This window comes from Moschus berezovskii, chromosome 1, assembly GCF_049115385.1.
Source record: "Moschus berezovskii isolate FMDL1 chromosome 1, NW_MosBer_1.0, whole genome shotgun sequence".
Taxonomy (NCBI): Eukaryota; Metazoa; Chordata; class Mammalia; order Artiodactyla; family Moschidae; genus Moschus; species Moschus berezovskii.
Window position 1 is genome coordinate 134,128,202 of NC_142460.1, and position 16,641 is coordinate 134,144,842.

Below are 16,641 nucleotides of genomic sequence, written 5' to 3' on the forward strand. Positions count from 1 at the left end.
AAGAAGTGTGCGGAGGGGGCAGGTGGATATGCTGAGGTGAAGGTGCCTGTAGGACCCCATGGAGAAGTAAGTGACTGGCAGGCAACCACAAGTGCAGCTGTGGAGTTCAGTGGTAGTGGGAGGACTGGAGTTGAGAATTTGCGAGTTATTTGCACAGTCATGCTCACTGAAGCCCTGGGAAAGGATGATCTCATCTAGGGCCGGCTAGTGTTTATTGCACAAAGTGGGCCAAGGGCACGCATTACACCACAAGACGAGACAAAGGCAGACTTTCTGCAGGAATAGTCTGACCCTGTGTGGAGACCGTGGTGAAATGCATTCACAGTGATCGCCTGTGCGGTTTCAGCCTCACCCTTCCTCCGCTGCAGTCATGTTGGCCAGGGTGACCTCGTCTCCACTCAGTGCTCGCCTCAGAGCCCTCAGGGCTGGGTAGGATGGCCAAGCTCTTTCCTCACTGGTCTGTAACATTTTCCTCTGAAGCTAAAGGAGAGCTGGTTTCCCACCAGCTCTGGAGCCTCAGAGGATCTAAACTATTGTGCTATTTACAGTGAGACACAACAGTGAAACTCAGATCTAGAAACTAGACTTGTCAGAAGTTTTGTGTCTAAAATACAGTGGGTTAGCCATGTGCGGAGAAGGATTCTTCATTTATTATACCAATAAGAGATCTAAACATTAGAAAAGTGAAATCATAAAAGCACTTGAATAAAACATGAAATATATATATGGATACAGATGTATATATGTGTATATATATGCTTGTATGTATGTGTATATACACGTGTGTGTGTGTGTGAACACACAGGACCTAAATATTCAAGAGAAGTCGTTCAGCATTTTATGTGAAGTGGCCCAATTTTTTAATGTTGGCAACTATTTGAAAACATTTTCATCTACAGATCACACAAACATCCCATGAGCTAGCAGTTTTGCAGGCATAGTGCTATCGTGACTGCAGCGATTAGGAAGTGAGGAAGGGTCTGGGCGGCACTGCGGGGCTGACAGGTATTAGGGAAGCCCTCCCAGAACTGGGTCACTGTTGAGCTGGACCTGGGGGATGGAGCAGGATTTGTCAGTCTGGGGTGGTGGACACTGTAGGTGGAGGACCACTATTCTGGGGATTAGGACATCCTGGGAGAGGTAGAGGGGGTGGGGGTCAGGGGAGATGAGCTCTGGATGGGAAGGCCCAACTGCTGAGAAGCCTGGACTTTTCTGAGTAGGTGGTTGGGAACCTCAGAGGGGCTTTAAGGCTGGAGGATGGGGACCTGTCCCGGAGGGCTGCCTGCAGCTGCGGCTTCCCTCCAGTCTCATCTGTTGAGGCACTGATAAATGCCCCTCCAGCTATGCTCACCTTAGGCACATTCATTCCTTGGAGCAGCTGCCTGCCTTTGCCCATTACAGACTTCCTTCCTTATAGCCCCGGACACTGCACTCTTATTCAATCTCACCTACCGCTGCAGGGAGCCCCCAGCCATCCAATGTACTCTCACTGTACGGAGGGGCCTAGTCACAGCTTGCCAAGGGCGGAATCTCTGGTACTGGGCTCACGGGAGGTGGGGTAGGAAGGGAGAGGGGACAGTAAGCCATCCAGGTAACAGCTTCCTGCTGGACAACACCCCCTTTCTCTTACCCTTAGAGTACGGAAGCCCCATCCTGCTACCAGCCAGAGTTAGGGAGGAAATGCTTTGGGAAGATTACGGACTCAGTTCGCCTCTGAAGTATATCTTTGGCTATCTGGAGAACTCCCACAACCCAGGAGTGACCTCTTACATTTTCGTAGGTACCATCTCTGGCAGTACTAGCCTCCCCTTGGAATGGCAGTGATCATTCCATTAGCATGATAGGAATCCTCAACTCCTCCCTCTTCTTGCCAAGCCATCTGCAAGCCATGTCTCTCCAAAACCTATGGAATCCTTGCTAGTCCAAGCCACCATCACCTGTCACCTGGATAACCCATCCTTGCCTTTCTTCATTTTGTGTTCCACACAGCAGCCAAAGCAATCTTTAAAAATTCAAGTAACAGTGTATCCCTTCTCTTAAAACCCTCCAAAGGATTTCCTGTGAGTAGTACAAAACTCTGACTGCTCTAGTGTTCTGTTTTGTGTGACCTGTCCCCTCTCTGTGCTCACTGCCCTTTATGCTCACGGCATGTTGACCACATTAACCTCAGGCTTGTGCTTCCTGGAGAAAAGCCAAGTGCTTTCCCATCCCAGGTTTCCCAGATGGCCTAGTGGTAAAGAACCCGCCTGGCACTGCAGGAGATGCAGGCGACACGGGTTCTATCCCTGGTTCAGGAAAATCCCCTGGAGGAGGGCATGGCAACCCACTCCAGTATTCTTGCCTGGAGAATCCCATGGACAGAAGAGCTTGGTGGGCCACAGTCCAAAGCATCACAGTCAGAAACGACTGAGCGTGCGCACACACCCAACACTCCCCATCTCGGGGCCTCTGCACTGCTTTTCACATGCTGTGTCGTCCACTTCCAGGTTTCAGAATATACATATTCCAGAGGGGCCTTTGGCAAGGACATAATCTAAAGTGGGCTCACTTGTTTCCCAGTTGGTCTCTATTAAAACACCATCTTTATTTATTTATCCCTTCTCACTTGAAATTATATGTCTATTATGTGCCTCTCCCACTGGAATGTCAGCTCCTTGATATGTGTCTGCTTTCTTCTGGTGTGCCCAGTGCTGGCTACAGAGCAAGCTTGCTTAATTCACTCTTTCTAAGGCAGCCTATGAACTCTTGAGGGCAGTGACCTGCACTTATCTCAGAATGCTCTCTGCCTAACATGGTGCCAGACACAGAATAAGCACTCAATATGTATTGTTGATCCATTCCTCCGTCGCGTCTGACTCTGCAGCCCCATGAACTGCAGCATGCCAGGCCTCCCTGTCCTTCAAGGTCTCTCAGAGTTTGCTCAATATATATTAGTGGAATTGAAATCACTGGATTGCATTTCAGTTCCTTTGTATATAGACTGTTCCTCTGTTTCCTCCTCATTGTGTAGCCTTTATCTGTTCCCAAAGCATAAGGGAAAATAAGATAGGGGTGACTTTCATAAGAGGAGCATTCCCCAGGCAGAGACGGGGAACCCCACAATCCAGGAAGGGTTGTGGGGCTGGAGATTTCTCAGAACTAGAGAGGCAGAGGTGTTTACCCAGCTGCACAGCCCTAAGAAAGGGGCTGGTGGGTAGGAGGTCTGCACCTTTATCTCCAGCATATTCAGGGCTGTTTTTCAAAATAATTTTAAAACATTTTAAGTTTAGTTTGTCCCCATCTCCATCTACTTCCTTCTGAGAGAGGTAACAGGGCTAAGTGCTGGTTTCAGGGAAAGATGGACAGAGGAGAAGCTGTTAAGATAGTTCTGTTAACCCAATGAACAAACACACTACCCTAGCTGTTAGGGCAGGTGACAGCTGTGGCAAGAGTTGTGGGTGGGCTCGCTCCTGCGGCCCCTGGCTGGGCTGAGCATGAGGCAGTCTCAGGACTGAAATGTGGCCATTAGGGATGGGATGGTCACCACAGCCACCAACCCCACCCCTCTCCAGGACTTCCAGAACATCTCTCTCTTCCCCTCCTGCTGCCCTTATAGGCTTCGTGGGTATTCCAGGCATCATCCAGGCCTGGCAATCCCTGCAGGGGAAGAAGTGGGGGTGGATGCTCCTGAAACTGCTATTAGGGAGAGGTGACCCTTGAATTCTGAGCCTATTTGTCTTCAGTGTGGCACACATTGATTCATTCAATAGGCATTTCTTGAGTGGAGTTGACTAAGTGCCATGGAGTCCTAGGAACTGGAAAATCAATGGAGAAGCAAGAAAGACAGGTCTCTGACCTCAGGGGAGACAGGCAATTATACTACAGAAGTGCTGTGATGGAGAGAGAAATATAGGATACTCAGAAAGCAGAAAGGAGGGGCTTGGCATACTGCAGATTGACAATAAATATTTGTAGGGGAAAAAAAGTGAATACATGATTATTCATATTGTCCTATGGCCGCTCCATTTCAAGTCAGTTATAGGGAAGGCTTGCATGCTTAGACCTGGGAACCCAGTTGCCAAGTGTAACACTGCTTGCGTCTTAGAACACACTGTCCAGAGACACAAACCGTCCCAAGAAATAAGCCTGGAGGAGACTGACTGTTAACAAGAAGAGGACATCCCTGGATCCACATACTGTGAGAGTTCTGTGACTTCTTTTCCTTTGTCCCCATTTCTCCTCTCCCCGCTTGCCTGTATCAGGGCTGTCATGCAACTCAGCTATGAGGCGATGAAGGACAGAGGTGGGGGGGCGGGGGTAGCCAGGATGCCTGGGGCACCCTCAAAGGCACCAGAGGCTCCCTGGAGTTGGGTGGCAGGGGCTGCAATACTTGCCTGAATGGCACCGAGGTTTTCAATGAGCTGCTCAGGAGTGGATGATCCCAGGAGAACGGAACTCACACCCTCGTTTCTCAGGCACCACGCTGGAAGAGAGAGCACCGGGTCAGGAAGGCAAAGCACTTCTGACTGTTGATGAGTTTGCAAACACCATTTGCAGCTTCCTCTGTCTCAACCAAAACGTGTTAACTTTGTGGGAGGATGGAGGTGCTCTCCGGGATTAAGAGCCTCAGCAGCGCCCCCTGTCGTGTGGAGGACTTGGTAGAATCCGTGCACGTGAACTGTGGCCTTAGGCCTCCCCTGCCCCACAAGTGGGGCATCCAGTCCAGGAACACAGCCTTGTTCCTGAAGACACCTGACACAGCTCATGGATGGACGTCCGGATTCCTGTTTCCATCTGTCTTTCCATCTCATTCATGCTGTTACTTTCCCCTCATCTGTTATGTGGAGTCCTTGTAGACTCTGGGTATCTGATCTGGATCCTTTGTTTCCACTGACCTGTTAGCCCTGTCTGGACTCCCTCTTTTCCTGACATGCGATTCACGGAGATCATCTCTCTTGCTAACCCTCTAACCCCTCACTCCACCTTTACCTGTAGCAGCCTCTACCCTTAAACCCCTATTCAGTCTTGGCCCTGTCGCCTTCAGCAGATGACCTGGCCTCCTACTTAGTGCAGAAACTTGAATCCCTCAGGTAAGCTATACCTTAATTCCCCACTCGTCTACAGACCCAAGTACACACACACACACAGACACACACACACACTCCAGTTTCAGAGGCTATGGGGTCATGTCTGTTCAAAGCCAAACTCTGTGCTGATCCCACTCCTTTTGCCTTTTCTTGGACTTGATTAGATTCACTAGTCCCTTCCTCTCTTATTCTCCTGGATTTTTGATTTCTTGCTGTTCTCCTCCTCTTTATCAAGAAAACATAATCAAATTTCCCTCATTCTAAAATAAGCCTCTGGACTTGCCTGGTGGTCCATTGGTTAAGAATCTGCCTGCACACCGGGGACATGGGTTCGACCCCTGGTCTAACTTTCTGTCTCCTCACTCCCTGCCTTGACATATGTGTGTCAGCAGCACTATTTGTGAATCCTCTCCATCCCCAAATATCATGCTCTGTTTCTCCTCCTCCAGCCCTTGGCTCAAGCAGTCCCCTTGGTCTGGAATGTGCCTTTGCCTCGTTAATATCTACTCATCATTTGGAATTCCTCATGGGCACAGCCTTCTCCCAAAGTCCTTCCCTGAGTCCCAGGCTGGGTTTGGCACTCCTAGATGTTACTTCCCTCCTCCCACCTCCACCATGCCCTTCTCAATTGGGCATCCCAGGTAGCTCAAATGGTAAAGAATATGCCTGCAATGCAGGAGACACGGGTTCGATCCCTGGGTTGGGAAGATCCCCTGGAGAAGGGAATGGCAACCCACTCCAGTATTCTTGCCTGGAGAATTCCATGGACAGAGGAGACTGGTGGGCTACACAGTCCATGGGGTCACAGAGAGTCAGACATGACTGATCATCACACTGTATTAAAATTATCCATTAATTTCTTGACTTGTCCTCCAGAGTGTGAGATGTGTGTTATTTGCAGTTAGATGCTCAGCACTCAGCCCAGCACCTGCACACAGTAGGTGCTTATTAGATGTTGGTTGAGTAAATGGGGGCGTGAATAATTGATGGGCATCCCTTAAGACCTCTCCTCCCCCCATTTGCTCAGGCTCTGCTGCCAACTGATGCTGTTAAGTTGTGACCATGCTCAGACCTTTTAAGGCAATCACTAAATCCTTCCACATGGGCAAAATAATGCCCAATGAAGGCAACAAGCCAAGTGATCCCAGGCTTTTTTTTTTGGCTGCTTTATTTCCTGCTTTGCACTTAGAACTTTTTGGCACTTGTGGAAGTTCTGAGGGCAAAGCAGGGCACTGGGAAAATTATCGCCCATAAACTACTTGATGTCAGCAACAGCTGATTCCCCCGTGGGTGGCCGGGCGTAGGAGAACTCACTGGGCAGGGCTGGCCAACACCAGGGGTAACATACATGATTCTGGATAATCAGCATCGAATCAGGTATCACCTACAGGTGCATCCAGAGTGCCTCTTTGTGAACAACGTGTGCATGCTGGCTCCTGTGCAGATGTGAGACGTGGGAACCAGCCCACAGTTGGGCTCAAGTAGCTTGTTTTCTGCCAGAAGATCTCCCCTCCCCCCACACTTCTACTAGATCAAAAGTAATATGCCTGGAAATAATTTCCCTCTCAGTTTGAGAGTTCTGTGGTTAAAAACAAAACTACTTGTTTACAAAGAAAAGAAAAGAAAAAAAAAAAAACAGGCAAGAAAGACACCTGGGGACACAGAGGGAGGAAAAGGAAAAAAAAAAGTATGTTTTAACTTAAACTCGGACTCTGTAAAGAGTCATGTACATCTGACATTTAGTGAAAGTCTAAATGTTGTAAAGATTTTCTCTTCATAAAGACAGTGTTCTTCTGTCTCTTTCAGAGCTATATTCAATACTCACTTTCGTGTTACCACCTAACAACCATATTTATGGCCATGGTTTAAGAGCAGGTGTTTTTCTTTGTGCCTATACCTCTGACCATATATGATAGCTACGAGTGGACAGAGTTTCAGCACAGGGTGTCTGATTCTTTGCAAAACCATCATCATTTTCATTCTTATCTTTGCCAGTTACTTACTGAGCCTACTCTGCTTTACATACATAATTTCCTTTTACTCAACACATTTGCAAGATATATACTATTATACCCATTTTGCAGATGATAAAACTGATAGCAAGTTAAATAACTTGCTGATGGTCAATAGCTAATACCTTTTACTGCATTCATTAAAGCTCTAGGGATGCTAACTAATCACATTAAATATTTGTTTTTTAGAAGAGAAGGTTAAAGCAATAGTCATACACATACTTAGGTAAATGGTATTGCCCCCCTAAAGCCTCCTTCCATTTCCATCTTTCTGTGACTATTTACTGCCAACTACAATCTTCCTGCCTGCTAAGTGTCAAGCATTTAACAAATATTCTGTTATTATATTTGCACAAAACTTACCTTGAGCTTTTTATCTCATTGGTTCACTGTATCTGATTTATCCCAATTCCTGCTATTTCTTACTCCTTGGGAATTTTTTCTAGAATCTATACCCATTTTTTTCTCTTCTCACAGCTACCACATGAATTCTTTTCAGCCTCTTCTTCATTTGTAAAGCGGTGGTAACAGTAGGGAAACTCCATTAATGTCTGTGATGCAGGACTAGGTCTAGAACCAGTGTATACTTTGTGGGATTGTTCTGACAATTATGGAGACAAGATGATGAGCATAAAGAGCTTATCACAGAGCCTGGCAGATGCTCTTCAGCAAGTGAACTGAAAATCTAGCTTTTCTGTTTAATCCCCAGTATCTCACCACCTGTGGCTATTGAACACCGGAAATGTGTTTAGCCTGAATCGACATGTGCTATAGGTACAAAATGCACTCTGGATTTTGCAGGAGAGTGTGTGAAATATTATATATATTTTATATTTATTACACGTTAAAATGACAATATTTTGGCCATATTGGATTAAATGTGGTCCATTTAAAAGTTAATTTCATCTGTTTCTCTTTTACTTTTTTACCATGGCTCCTGGAAATTTAAAAGTTAAACAAATGATGCACATTGTATTTCTCTGGGACTGTTCTGATACAATGTGGTTTTCAATTGTCACCAGTGACTGTGACCTTTCATTGACTCCAGTGTCAGAAGAATCATTTTCATGGCCCTCAGAAGTTTTGAGACGCTGCTCCCGTAAGATAGGCTTTCCGTGAGCCAATGGCTTGGCCTCAGTCACAGCCCTGCTCCTCAGCCTCTCACCAACCCTGCCTTAGCTTCAACAGGGAAGGAAAACTGAGCCAGAAGCAGTGGATGTCACCACATAGTTCAAGGATGCTCACCCTTGACACTGTGAGGATGTGTGTTTTCACTGACGCGTTCTTGTTTAAACTGTCTTATAAGGGAAAGGAGAGGAAGTGAGAAAGCTGTTGCAGCCCGTGGAACACTTTGAGGAACTCTACAAAACCTCATTTTCAATAGAATTAACCGGGAGTGTCTGCTTCAGAGATTGTCTGCCCCCACACTAGGTATTTTATCATGTGAGAGATGTGAATCAATAACAGAGGATGCTTTCATTCTTCGTGACCCTGCAGGGCCTCCCTCCCCGGTGACTCTCACCCACGGCCAGCTGAGGTAGCGTGCATCCCAGACGCTCCGCGATCGGGGAAAGATCTTTCAGCTTGTTTTGCTGTTTTCTCCCTTCTTCACTCACAATTCTTTCCTTCAACCACTGGTAGCACTAGAGATAAGAAGAACGTTACAGTGTTAATGTCTGATAAGGGGATGATGCAAAGACTGTTAACTCTATTAAATATAAGAGCCTTGTGGTGAATTCCTGAGTCTTCTTGGCGCTGACCTTTCTGTTTGATGGAAACAAGGATGCCTATGTCTTCATGCAAAGAAGTGTTCCCAGTGGTCTTGCTCCTTATTTATTGGTTCAAGACAGATTGATTTTGTCTAAAGCTCACCATTCAAATCCATCGACATGTACAAAAGTTGTTAGAATCTTGACATATAATCAATTATATCCCATCTGGAAAAGATGGTTCCTATTGTGATAGCCCTTAGAATATAGGGGGGTGGGTGGGGGGAAGGTATTTACATTTCACCAAGGGCTTCCCTGATAGCTCAGCTGGTAAAGAATCCGCCTGCAATGTGGGAGACCTGGGTTCAGTCCCTGGGTTGGGAAGATCCCTTGGAGAACGGAAAGGCTACCCACCCCAGTATTCTGGCCTGGAGAATTCCATGGACTGTACAGTCTATGGGGTCGCAAGGAGTCGGACACGACTGAGCGACTTTCACTCACTCATTCACTCAAGGTCTATTATGTTTCTTTTTTTGTGCAGAAAATTGGGTGCCAAGCTTTCTGCTCAAAGGAAGTCATTATGTTACATTCTTGCTGTAGCTGTCTTTCTCCCTCTTGCCTTCAATTTACTCCTAGCCTCTCCTGTATTTTTTTAATGCCATTTTATCGTTAGCTTTCTCCACTCCTTTCTAGAAGCAGATATGAATGGTATAACTGATAGGTACCAGTGCATTTTTAAAGTGGATAAAGACTTTCCCAAATGTGTATTACATTTTTTGTATGTTTGAAACTTAAAAAGGCAAGGATACTTATAAAGGTAAATGGGAAACTAATCTTTAAAACCTATAAGACGAGGCTGACTCTGAGGTAGCCTATAAAGTGTGCCTAAATTTCCTAAATATAAGGAAAGAAATCTTTTAGAACTTCTCAATGCCCTATTTTCCAGAAGGTTCTGCTTTTACTATGAAACAAGGAGCAAAAGACTCTTATGTACAAAACTAGCACTGTACAGCAACACCCAAAGGAAAAGAATATTTGTAAGAATGTTAGTCTGTTTAGTGACAATAATAAGAACCATCCCGTGTGGCAAAGTGGACTTCCTCCATTGTGTGTGTTGTGACATAGTTGCCACCGCAGACCTTTTCCGTCTCAAAGGCAGCAGAAAGCTGGGCAGTCATCACCAAATCTCCACCCATGTGATTTCAGTAGGCTGCTGGCTTTAAAGTATTTTTTTCATTACAAGACAGTATTTCCAAAGAAAAAGGCAACCACATTGTTTGTTATGATTTCTGGAATGATTTTGCAGATACGAAAAGAAGAAAGAATAAGCAGACCCAGTTTTGTTCTCCTCCTAGATCTCAGGGGCTTATGGTCTGGCTCCTTATGTGAATTTTACTTAGCAAAATGGACAAGAGTTTCCCCAGTCTCAGTTCCAGAGACCTCAGCTTCTTCCAGGATGAAGCACAGGCATCTCTCTGGAGAAGATGGCTGGTGCCAGCAGTGATGAGGTGGATGGTTAAGAGTGATCAACACTTCCCCGGCAGCGTGCTGGGTACATCAGGAAGTCCCTGAACTTATTTCTACTGTCCTCAAGGGGAAAAATATCACCCATCCTCATTTAAATCTCATAACATCTTTCAAGGGACCAATATGTCTGTTATTCAAATGAAAAAAAAAAAAAGTTTGAAAACCAATTGCCAAAAGCCTCTTGAGCTATTGCTTTTTACTACTAGAAGAGTTCCTCAGGTTTCAATATATACCACACACATAAAGAATAATTGACTGACTTATCAATCTTATGAAATTCCAGTTTTTGAAATCTTATCTGCAACACATTTTTATTCTTAGGATTGAGTTACAAGTTGGATATGTGTGTTGAGTGTGTGTGCATGTGTGAATGTAATGTTTGCATTACATACACACTCCATAATGAGAGGAAGATTTCTTTTTTAAATTTATTTTTTTTATTTTTGGCTGTGCCGGGTCTTCGTTGCTGTGCGCAGGCTTCTCATTGTGATGGCTTCTCTTATAGTGGAGCATAGGCTCTAGGATGTGGGACTTCAGTAGATGTGGCATGTGGACTCAGTCATTTCAGCTCCTGGGCTCTAGAGCACAGGTTCAGTAGTTATGGCCCATGGGCTTAGTTGCCATGAGGCATGTGGGATCTTCCTGGACCAGGGATCGAACCTGTGTCTCCTGCAATGGCGGGCAGATTCTTTACCACTGAGCCACCATGGAAGCTCTGAGAGGAAGATTTCTAAAAATAACAAATACCAAACATTCATTTATTGAGTACTTTTCTCTCTACCCTCAACATAAATTTTGCTCTAATCACTGGGGAATATAAGCAGGTTAGGGTTTTGTAAAAGTAGATGCATAGTATTTACACTGCTTTCCTCATGCCAAAGGAAATGGTTAACGGTTTTACAAATGGGAAAATGTTTGCATAAGGAGGAGATGAAGCTTAACTAAAATTTCAATGAAATATGGAGGTGAACCAGTGTTTTTGGTAAGAAGATTGACGATAGGTGTGGTTGTATGCAATAATAAACCCAGTTTGTGGACTTCAGGCAGTAGTCCATGAATCAAAAGATGAAATTTCATCTTCCACTCTGATTATATTGCTTAGTCCTGTTCCTCCAGTGATTCGATTACATGCTGATTGTTCTAAGTGGAAGGCAGGGATGGCTTCTTGTTCGTGTCAGCACCTCCAGGCTTGACGCAGGGGTTGGCACAGAGGAGGGGCTCAGCCAATATGGCGATGAGGAAAGGATCTGAGAAACCAGGATTCCACACAGTAAAGATAGTTGTCTTCAGTTTTTCAGATTGAACGCAGACACTTCCTCCTTAATGCAGTATGACTCGACTGGCAGCCCTATGTGTACCCACAGTGCTTGTGGATGCCACATAGTTTCATAATTCACCCCTTCTCGTGTCTGTCTGCAGCAAATCCCTGAGTTACTCCTTAGGGTTGAGAGTGTCCCATTCATCTGGCTCCTCAGTCCTCGCACAGGGCTCAGCACCGACTAGACACTCAGTAAATATTTGCCAAAGGAACAGCTGAATGAGCTTTCTTCTCAATAGATTACTGAGCTATTACTTTTATACATAAGTCACAAAATTCCTTAAAATTTCCTAAAGCCTGTTTCTTTGCCGTCTTCTAATGCTGTGGCCATTATCTCTGTGACTGCCATTTTACAGGTAACCGTAACAGGATGGGAATAGTCTGTGCGATACGCCCAAACACTTCGGTTGGCTGTCAGTTAATCCCAGCCTGGAACTTGGGCAGCAACTGTAAAGTCATGGACAGAATCAGTCACATTTCATTTCTGGGCCTAATTCAGCATTCAAGATCATTGACTATTTCTAGCTAAACAGTTGAAGTCTTTGGCTCAAAAGAGCAGCAAAGTCTTCATTATTGAGGTGAAAATCTCAGGTAAAATGCTGGCGCTAAAATTTTTCCTTCTGAAATTGTACCATAATGTGAAAATATCCTTAGATTCTTAATGTGAACACCTGGAGTTCTTGGACTGTCCCTCTCCCCATTCCTTTGCTCCACCTTTGTTTGCATGTTTCCTCTTTCCCTTTTCTGTTTTTTTCAATAATGTATTTTCCTAATAATAAGGAAGAACTGTCCATAAATCGTATTGCACTTTTCATTTATATCTAAACTTTTTATTTAAAAGCTGCTCACCTGGTCTCTAATAGTTCAGTTGGTAAAGAATCCGCCTGCAATGCAGGAGACCCCAGTTCCATTCCTGGGTTGGGAAGGTCCACTGGAGAAGGGAAAGGCTACCCACTCCAGTATTCTGGCCTGGAGAATTAATTACATGGACTATACAGTCCATGCGGTTGCAAAGAGTCGGACATGACTGAGCGACTTTCACTTCACTTCACCTGGTCTCTTGATCAGACATTGTTGATCCTTGGTTATGGCTTATTGTATTCACTCAAGAAACGATTGTTAAGTACCCATCATGTGTCAGGCTCTGTGGTGAGTTATGTGAGTAAGTTTCAGTTTCTGTCCTAAAGGTATTCATGAATCATTGTCTGCTAACTTGAGAAGTGTTTTGTAGTTGGGGTGCTCCCTCAGTGATTTCCTCAGAAGCTAGGTTTGTACTGCTTCTTTATGGGAAATACCCCACCATCAGAGCAAGACAGGAGCTAGGCACAGCACCTCGTCCTTTGGGCCCCTGTCATTGGCCTACTAGGTTGGCACATGACCCAAGCTTGGCCAGTCTCCTCTGTACTGAAGCTGTGAGAGAGAATTCTCTTTTCTCTCAGGTTATATGCCTTTAAGGATGTAAGCCTGGCAGTCACTCGCGTTCTTGTTCCTGGGCTCATGGAGAAGACTCATTTGTAGCAGCAGAAAATGACACGTGTGGAGAGAAACAGAGGAGTCAGAGTCCTGACAATGGGCGAATTTATGGATAGTCACCCCGAGGCCATCCCATCCACCTTTCCCAGGGAGTGTCTGTCTGTGTGCTCCCTTCTTTGATTAAATTAAGTTGAACTGCATTTTGTTGCTGCAGTCAGAGGATTCTCAGACTCTGTAAGAAGTATTTGTGGGATGTTAGAGGAGGGTACCAGTAACTGAAGTTTTGCAAAGGAAGGACAGACTCCACAGAGTGAAGACAACCAAGCCTTGTCTTTAGAGATGGCTTTCCACAGCCAGATAAAAAGAAGGGCATTTCCGGGAGGCAAAAACAAGTATAGTGCATTTGGGAGAAAAAATGAACTAATATGATTTGGGGAGAGACAAGAATGGAAAAATGGGCTCAATTAAGACCCCAAGAGTATTTCCTTGAACACTTTTCTGTGGGTTTTTAGGTTTTGTCATATAATCAATATTGGGAAGTCATTAAGGATTTAGGGCAGGGTTATGATATAGTCAGATTAATCTTTTAGAAAGATATTTGGTCACATAATTAATATGGATAGTAGATAATTGGTGGCTGGTTGAAAAAGAGGGGTGAATCAGAGAGTCTAGATGGGAGGTTATTGTGGCAAACCAGGAAAAAAATGATGATGATCTAAACAAGGGCGGTGCGAGGGAGGGACCACTGAGGTCAGGATGTGGACTGGAGGAGTTGGTGTCCTGCTGGATAAGACTCAGGGAGGAGAAGAGGCAGACTGAGATAATACCTTGGCTTCAGACTGGGATGACCAAGGGACGGGTGGAGGCACTGTTAACTGAGGATTCTGGGCAGGTTTTGGGGAGTGTGGATAGATTCCATCGGGCATGTCAGATGCCCATAGGATAGCCATGTGGACGTGTCTAATAGACACGAAGAAGTAGTGGTGTTTAGCTCAGCAGTGAAGTCAATGCCGGTAACAACTGATTTAGAAGTCTTTGTAATAGCAGTGGGCCACCTGCAGCCTCCCAGAAAGCCACATGGGTAGTATTACTTTCTAAAAGATAGGTATTTTTTTTAATACTCAGTTTATTTATCCTAACAGTTCAATGTTTACAACAGAAATAAAATATTAGCATCTTTATTTTATTGGTGTAACTTAAAATAGCCAGTGTGAAATACCAACCATTCTATTTTTGGGGAAGGTGAAAGTTGCCATCTTATTTATCTATTTGCCTAGTTCTTCATTTTTTTTTTTTTAAATGTTTTTACTATTAGAATTCTCGCTCACTCTTATATATATATACACACACACACACACACACACATATAAAACATTATTATTAGTGGCATTAATTTTTGCTTTAGTTACTCAAGTGGCTTTTCTAAGTGTGCATATATTAGTCAAGAAAGCACTTAGGCTGATGAATTAAGAAGTGTGCTTTGTGACTGGTTTCCTTTTACCTTTGGAGACTCTTTAATGCTTATTGTTAAGGATGCTTCAATAAATGCTGAAAAGTCAACAACAATAAATATTTTTTGAGTTGCTTTTGGGCTTAGCTACCTTCAAATATTCTGCATCTTCTCCCCCTTGCTTTTAGTTAGTGCATTTTAAGCAGTTTTTCAGCTATTTGTAAGCTTTCCTCAAACAGTGATGGAGATCAGTCAATCATATACTCCAAATACAGCGCTGCTACTTCTTCCTCATTTAAAAACATTAATTTGAAGGGAAACAAAAATGCCTTTAGGGAGAGAGGAACTGAGAGCCAGGAGACCTGGGTTCTACTACTAACTTTATTATGAGTTTATGCCCTTGGATTGTTAATCTAATATCTTTGTTCTCAGTTTCTGCATCTGGAAACAGTTTACCCTCTTATAAGGATAGTCTAAGAACAAACACCCCACGTATATGGAAGCACTTTGAGTTTTTCAGAAAGTCTCTGAAAGAATGTAAGAAAACTTACATCCTTAGCTACAGCTGAATAAAAGCCATCTGTATCCATTTATCTTTGTGAGTATAAAAGGAGATAAAAACACACACTTATCCCAGTGCTTGGCACGCAGTAGATGTTCAGCTAAAATCACAATTTTCAATGCTTTTCTTGCCATCCTCCTTTTATCCCTTTTTCTTTGCTAACTTATTCAAAACCTTTGACTTTTTGAGACACAAGACCATATTTAATATTCTAGGATAATTAGTGTAATAATACAAAACTAGAAGCAGGACCATGTCACCATGTTTTAGGAAATATATATATTATCTTAGAGAACAAGCACACTAATAGGTCAACTGTTAGAGCAGAAAGAAAAGTGATAGACCGAGAGCCTGGAGAAGGTCCTGATTGGGGAAGCACACAGTGGTTCCAGCCACACTGATTAAAGGGCTGGCTGTTCAGGCTTAGCTTGAGTTGTCCTTGTGCTGACTTTGTGCTGATGGAAGCAAGAGGCTGTGTCAGACTTCTGCTTCCTTTTGGGGGCGTTTGGCAAGTGTGAATTTTAAAAATGCCAATATTCTCTCTCCCTTGACATTACAGAGTAATTTGTGAGTCTAATGTTATTACACATTCTCTCAAGTTTTTAAAAACAGACATGTTGTTATTAACAAGGAGAGATGTTTGGAGTACTCTCCAATAAATTAATCATCAAGATGTTCTGAATGGAGGTTAATTTTATGTCAGTGATCTTGAATATCTTTACTCTTCAGAGAAGAATTTAAGCGGCAAGACTCAGCAGCCGGAATTGATTTCTGCAAACGCCAGCCCTGAGCCTCAGTGACGGATGCTTGGCTCTGTATCTGTCCCAAACCTTCCCTCCTTAACCCCCACCTTCACATATTAAGAAGTGTCAACCGACCTCAAACCTACTCAAGTACAACCCGTTTGCCCCATATGGATTAAACCTCTATGGCTTAAATTTTGTTAAGAAAAGTAAAATTAGATCCTCTTATACAGAAGATGGATTTTACATTTCCCTCTGTGTCAAGGGTGGAATGAAATGCCTTCTTTAATATAAAAATAAGTAAGTGTAGGAAATTGAGTCCTACGAATCCAACCAGGTCACTGGGCATCTTTCCCAGTCCACAGAGGAGGGGAGCTTTCTACACTGATGCCTGACCAGAAGCAGGGACCTCCAGAGGGCTGGGGGACTGCCAGGGGACGCCTGCCAGGCTGAGACCACACTCGGCCTGAGCCAGAAAGCCCCAGGCTGCTGCTGGGCTCTTCTGTTCAGTTTCCTTTTCTCCCTCGTTCCCAGGCCCAGACTCTTTCCTAGAGGTGGAGAAAAATACCTTTAGCGAAGCCCTAGAACTTTCAGGCACCCCGTTTCCATATTTTCCTGAGATGATGCCACAAGCCAGTGGAGACCATGTCATTGCTCCAACTCCTATAGAAGAAAAAAAACCTTAAAAAGTTACTTCTGCAAACTGGGATCAAAAGTGAGTGGGTATTCAGAAAGGACCTGGTTAGTTATGGGGAAAAGCTGGCCAGATATATGAGTTAAT

At 44.2% G+C, this 16,641-nt stretch overlaps 1 protein-coding gene across 2 annotated transcripts in view; it reads right to left on the reverse strand.

Moving 5' to 3' along the window:
* The window catches only part of KCNAB1 (potassium voltage-gated channel subfamily A regulatory beta subunit 1), a 450,018-nt gene that overhangs the window by 3,301 nt on the left and 430,076 nt on the right, over positions 1-16,641 (reverse strand). For both annotated transcript variants that reach the window (XM_055411178.2, XM_055411184.2), the window contains exons 11-13: positions 16,429-16,523; positions 8,601-8,721; positions 4,374-4,462 (exon numbers count right to left, since the gene is read on the reverse strand). In XM_055411178.2, the coding sequence (XP_055267153.1) occupies positions 4,374-4,462; positions 8,601-8,721; positions 16,429-16,523 (305 nt within the window). The remainder of the gene's footprint in view (positions 1-4,373; positions 4,463-8,600; positions 8,722-16,428; positions 16,524-16,641) is intronic.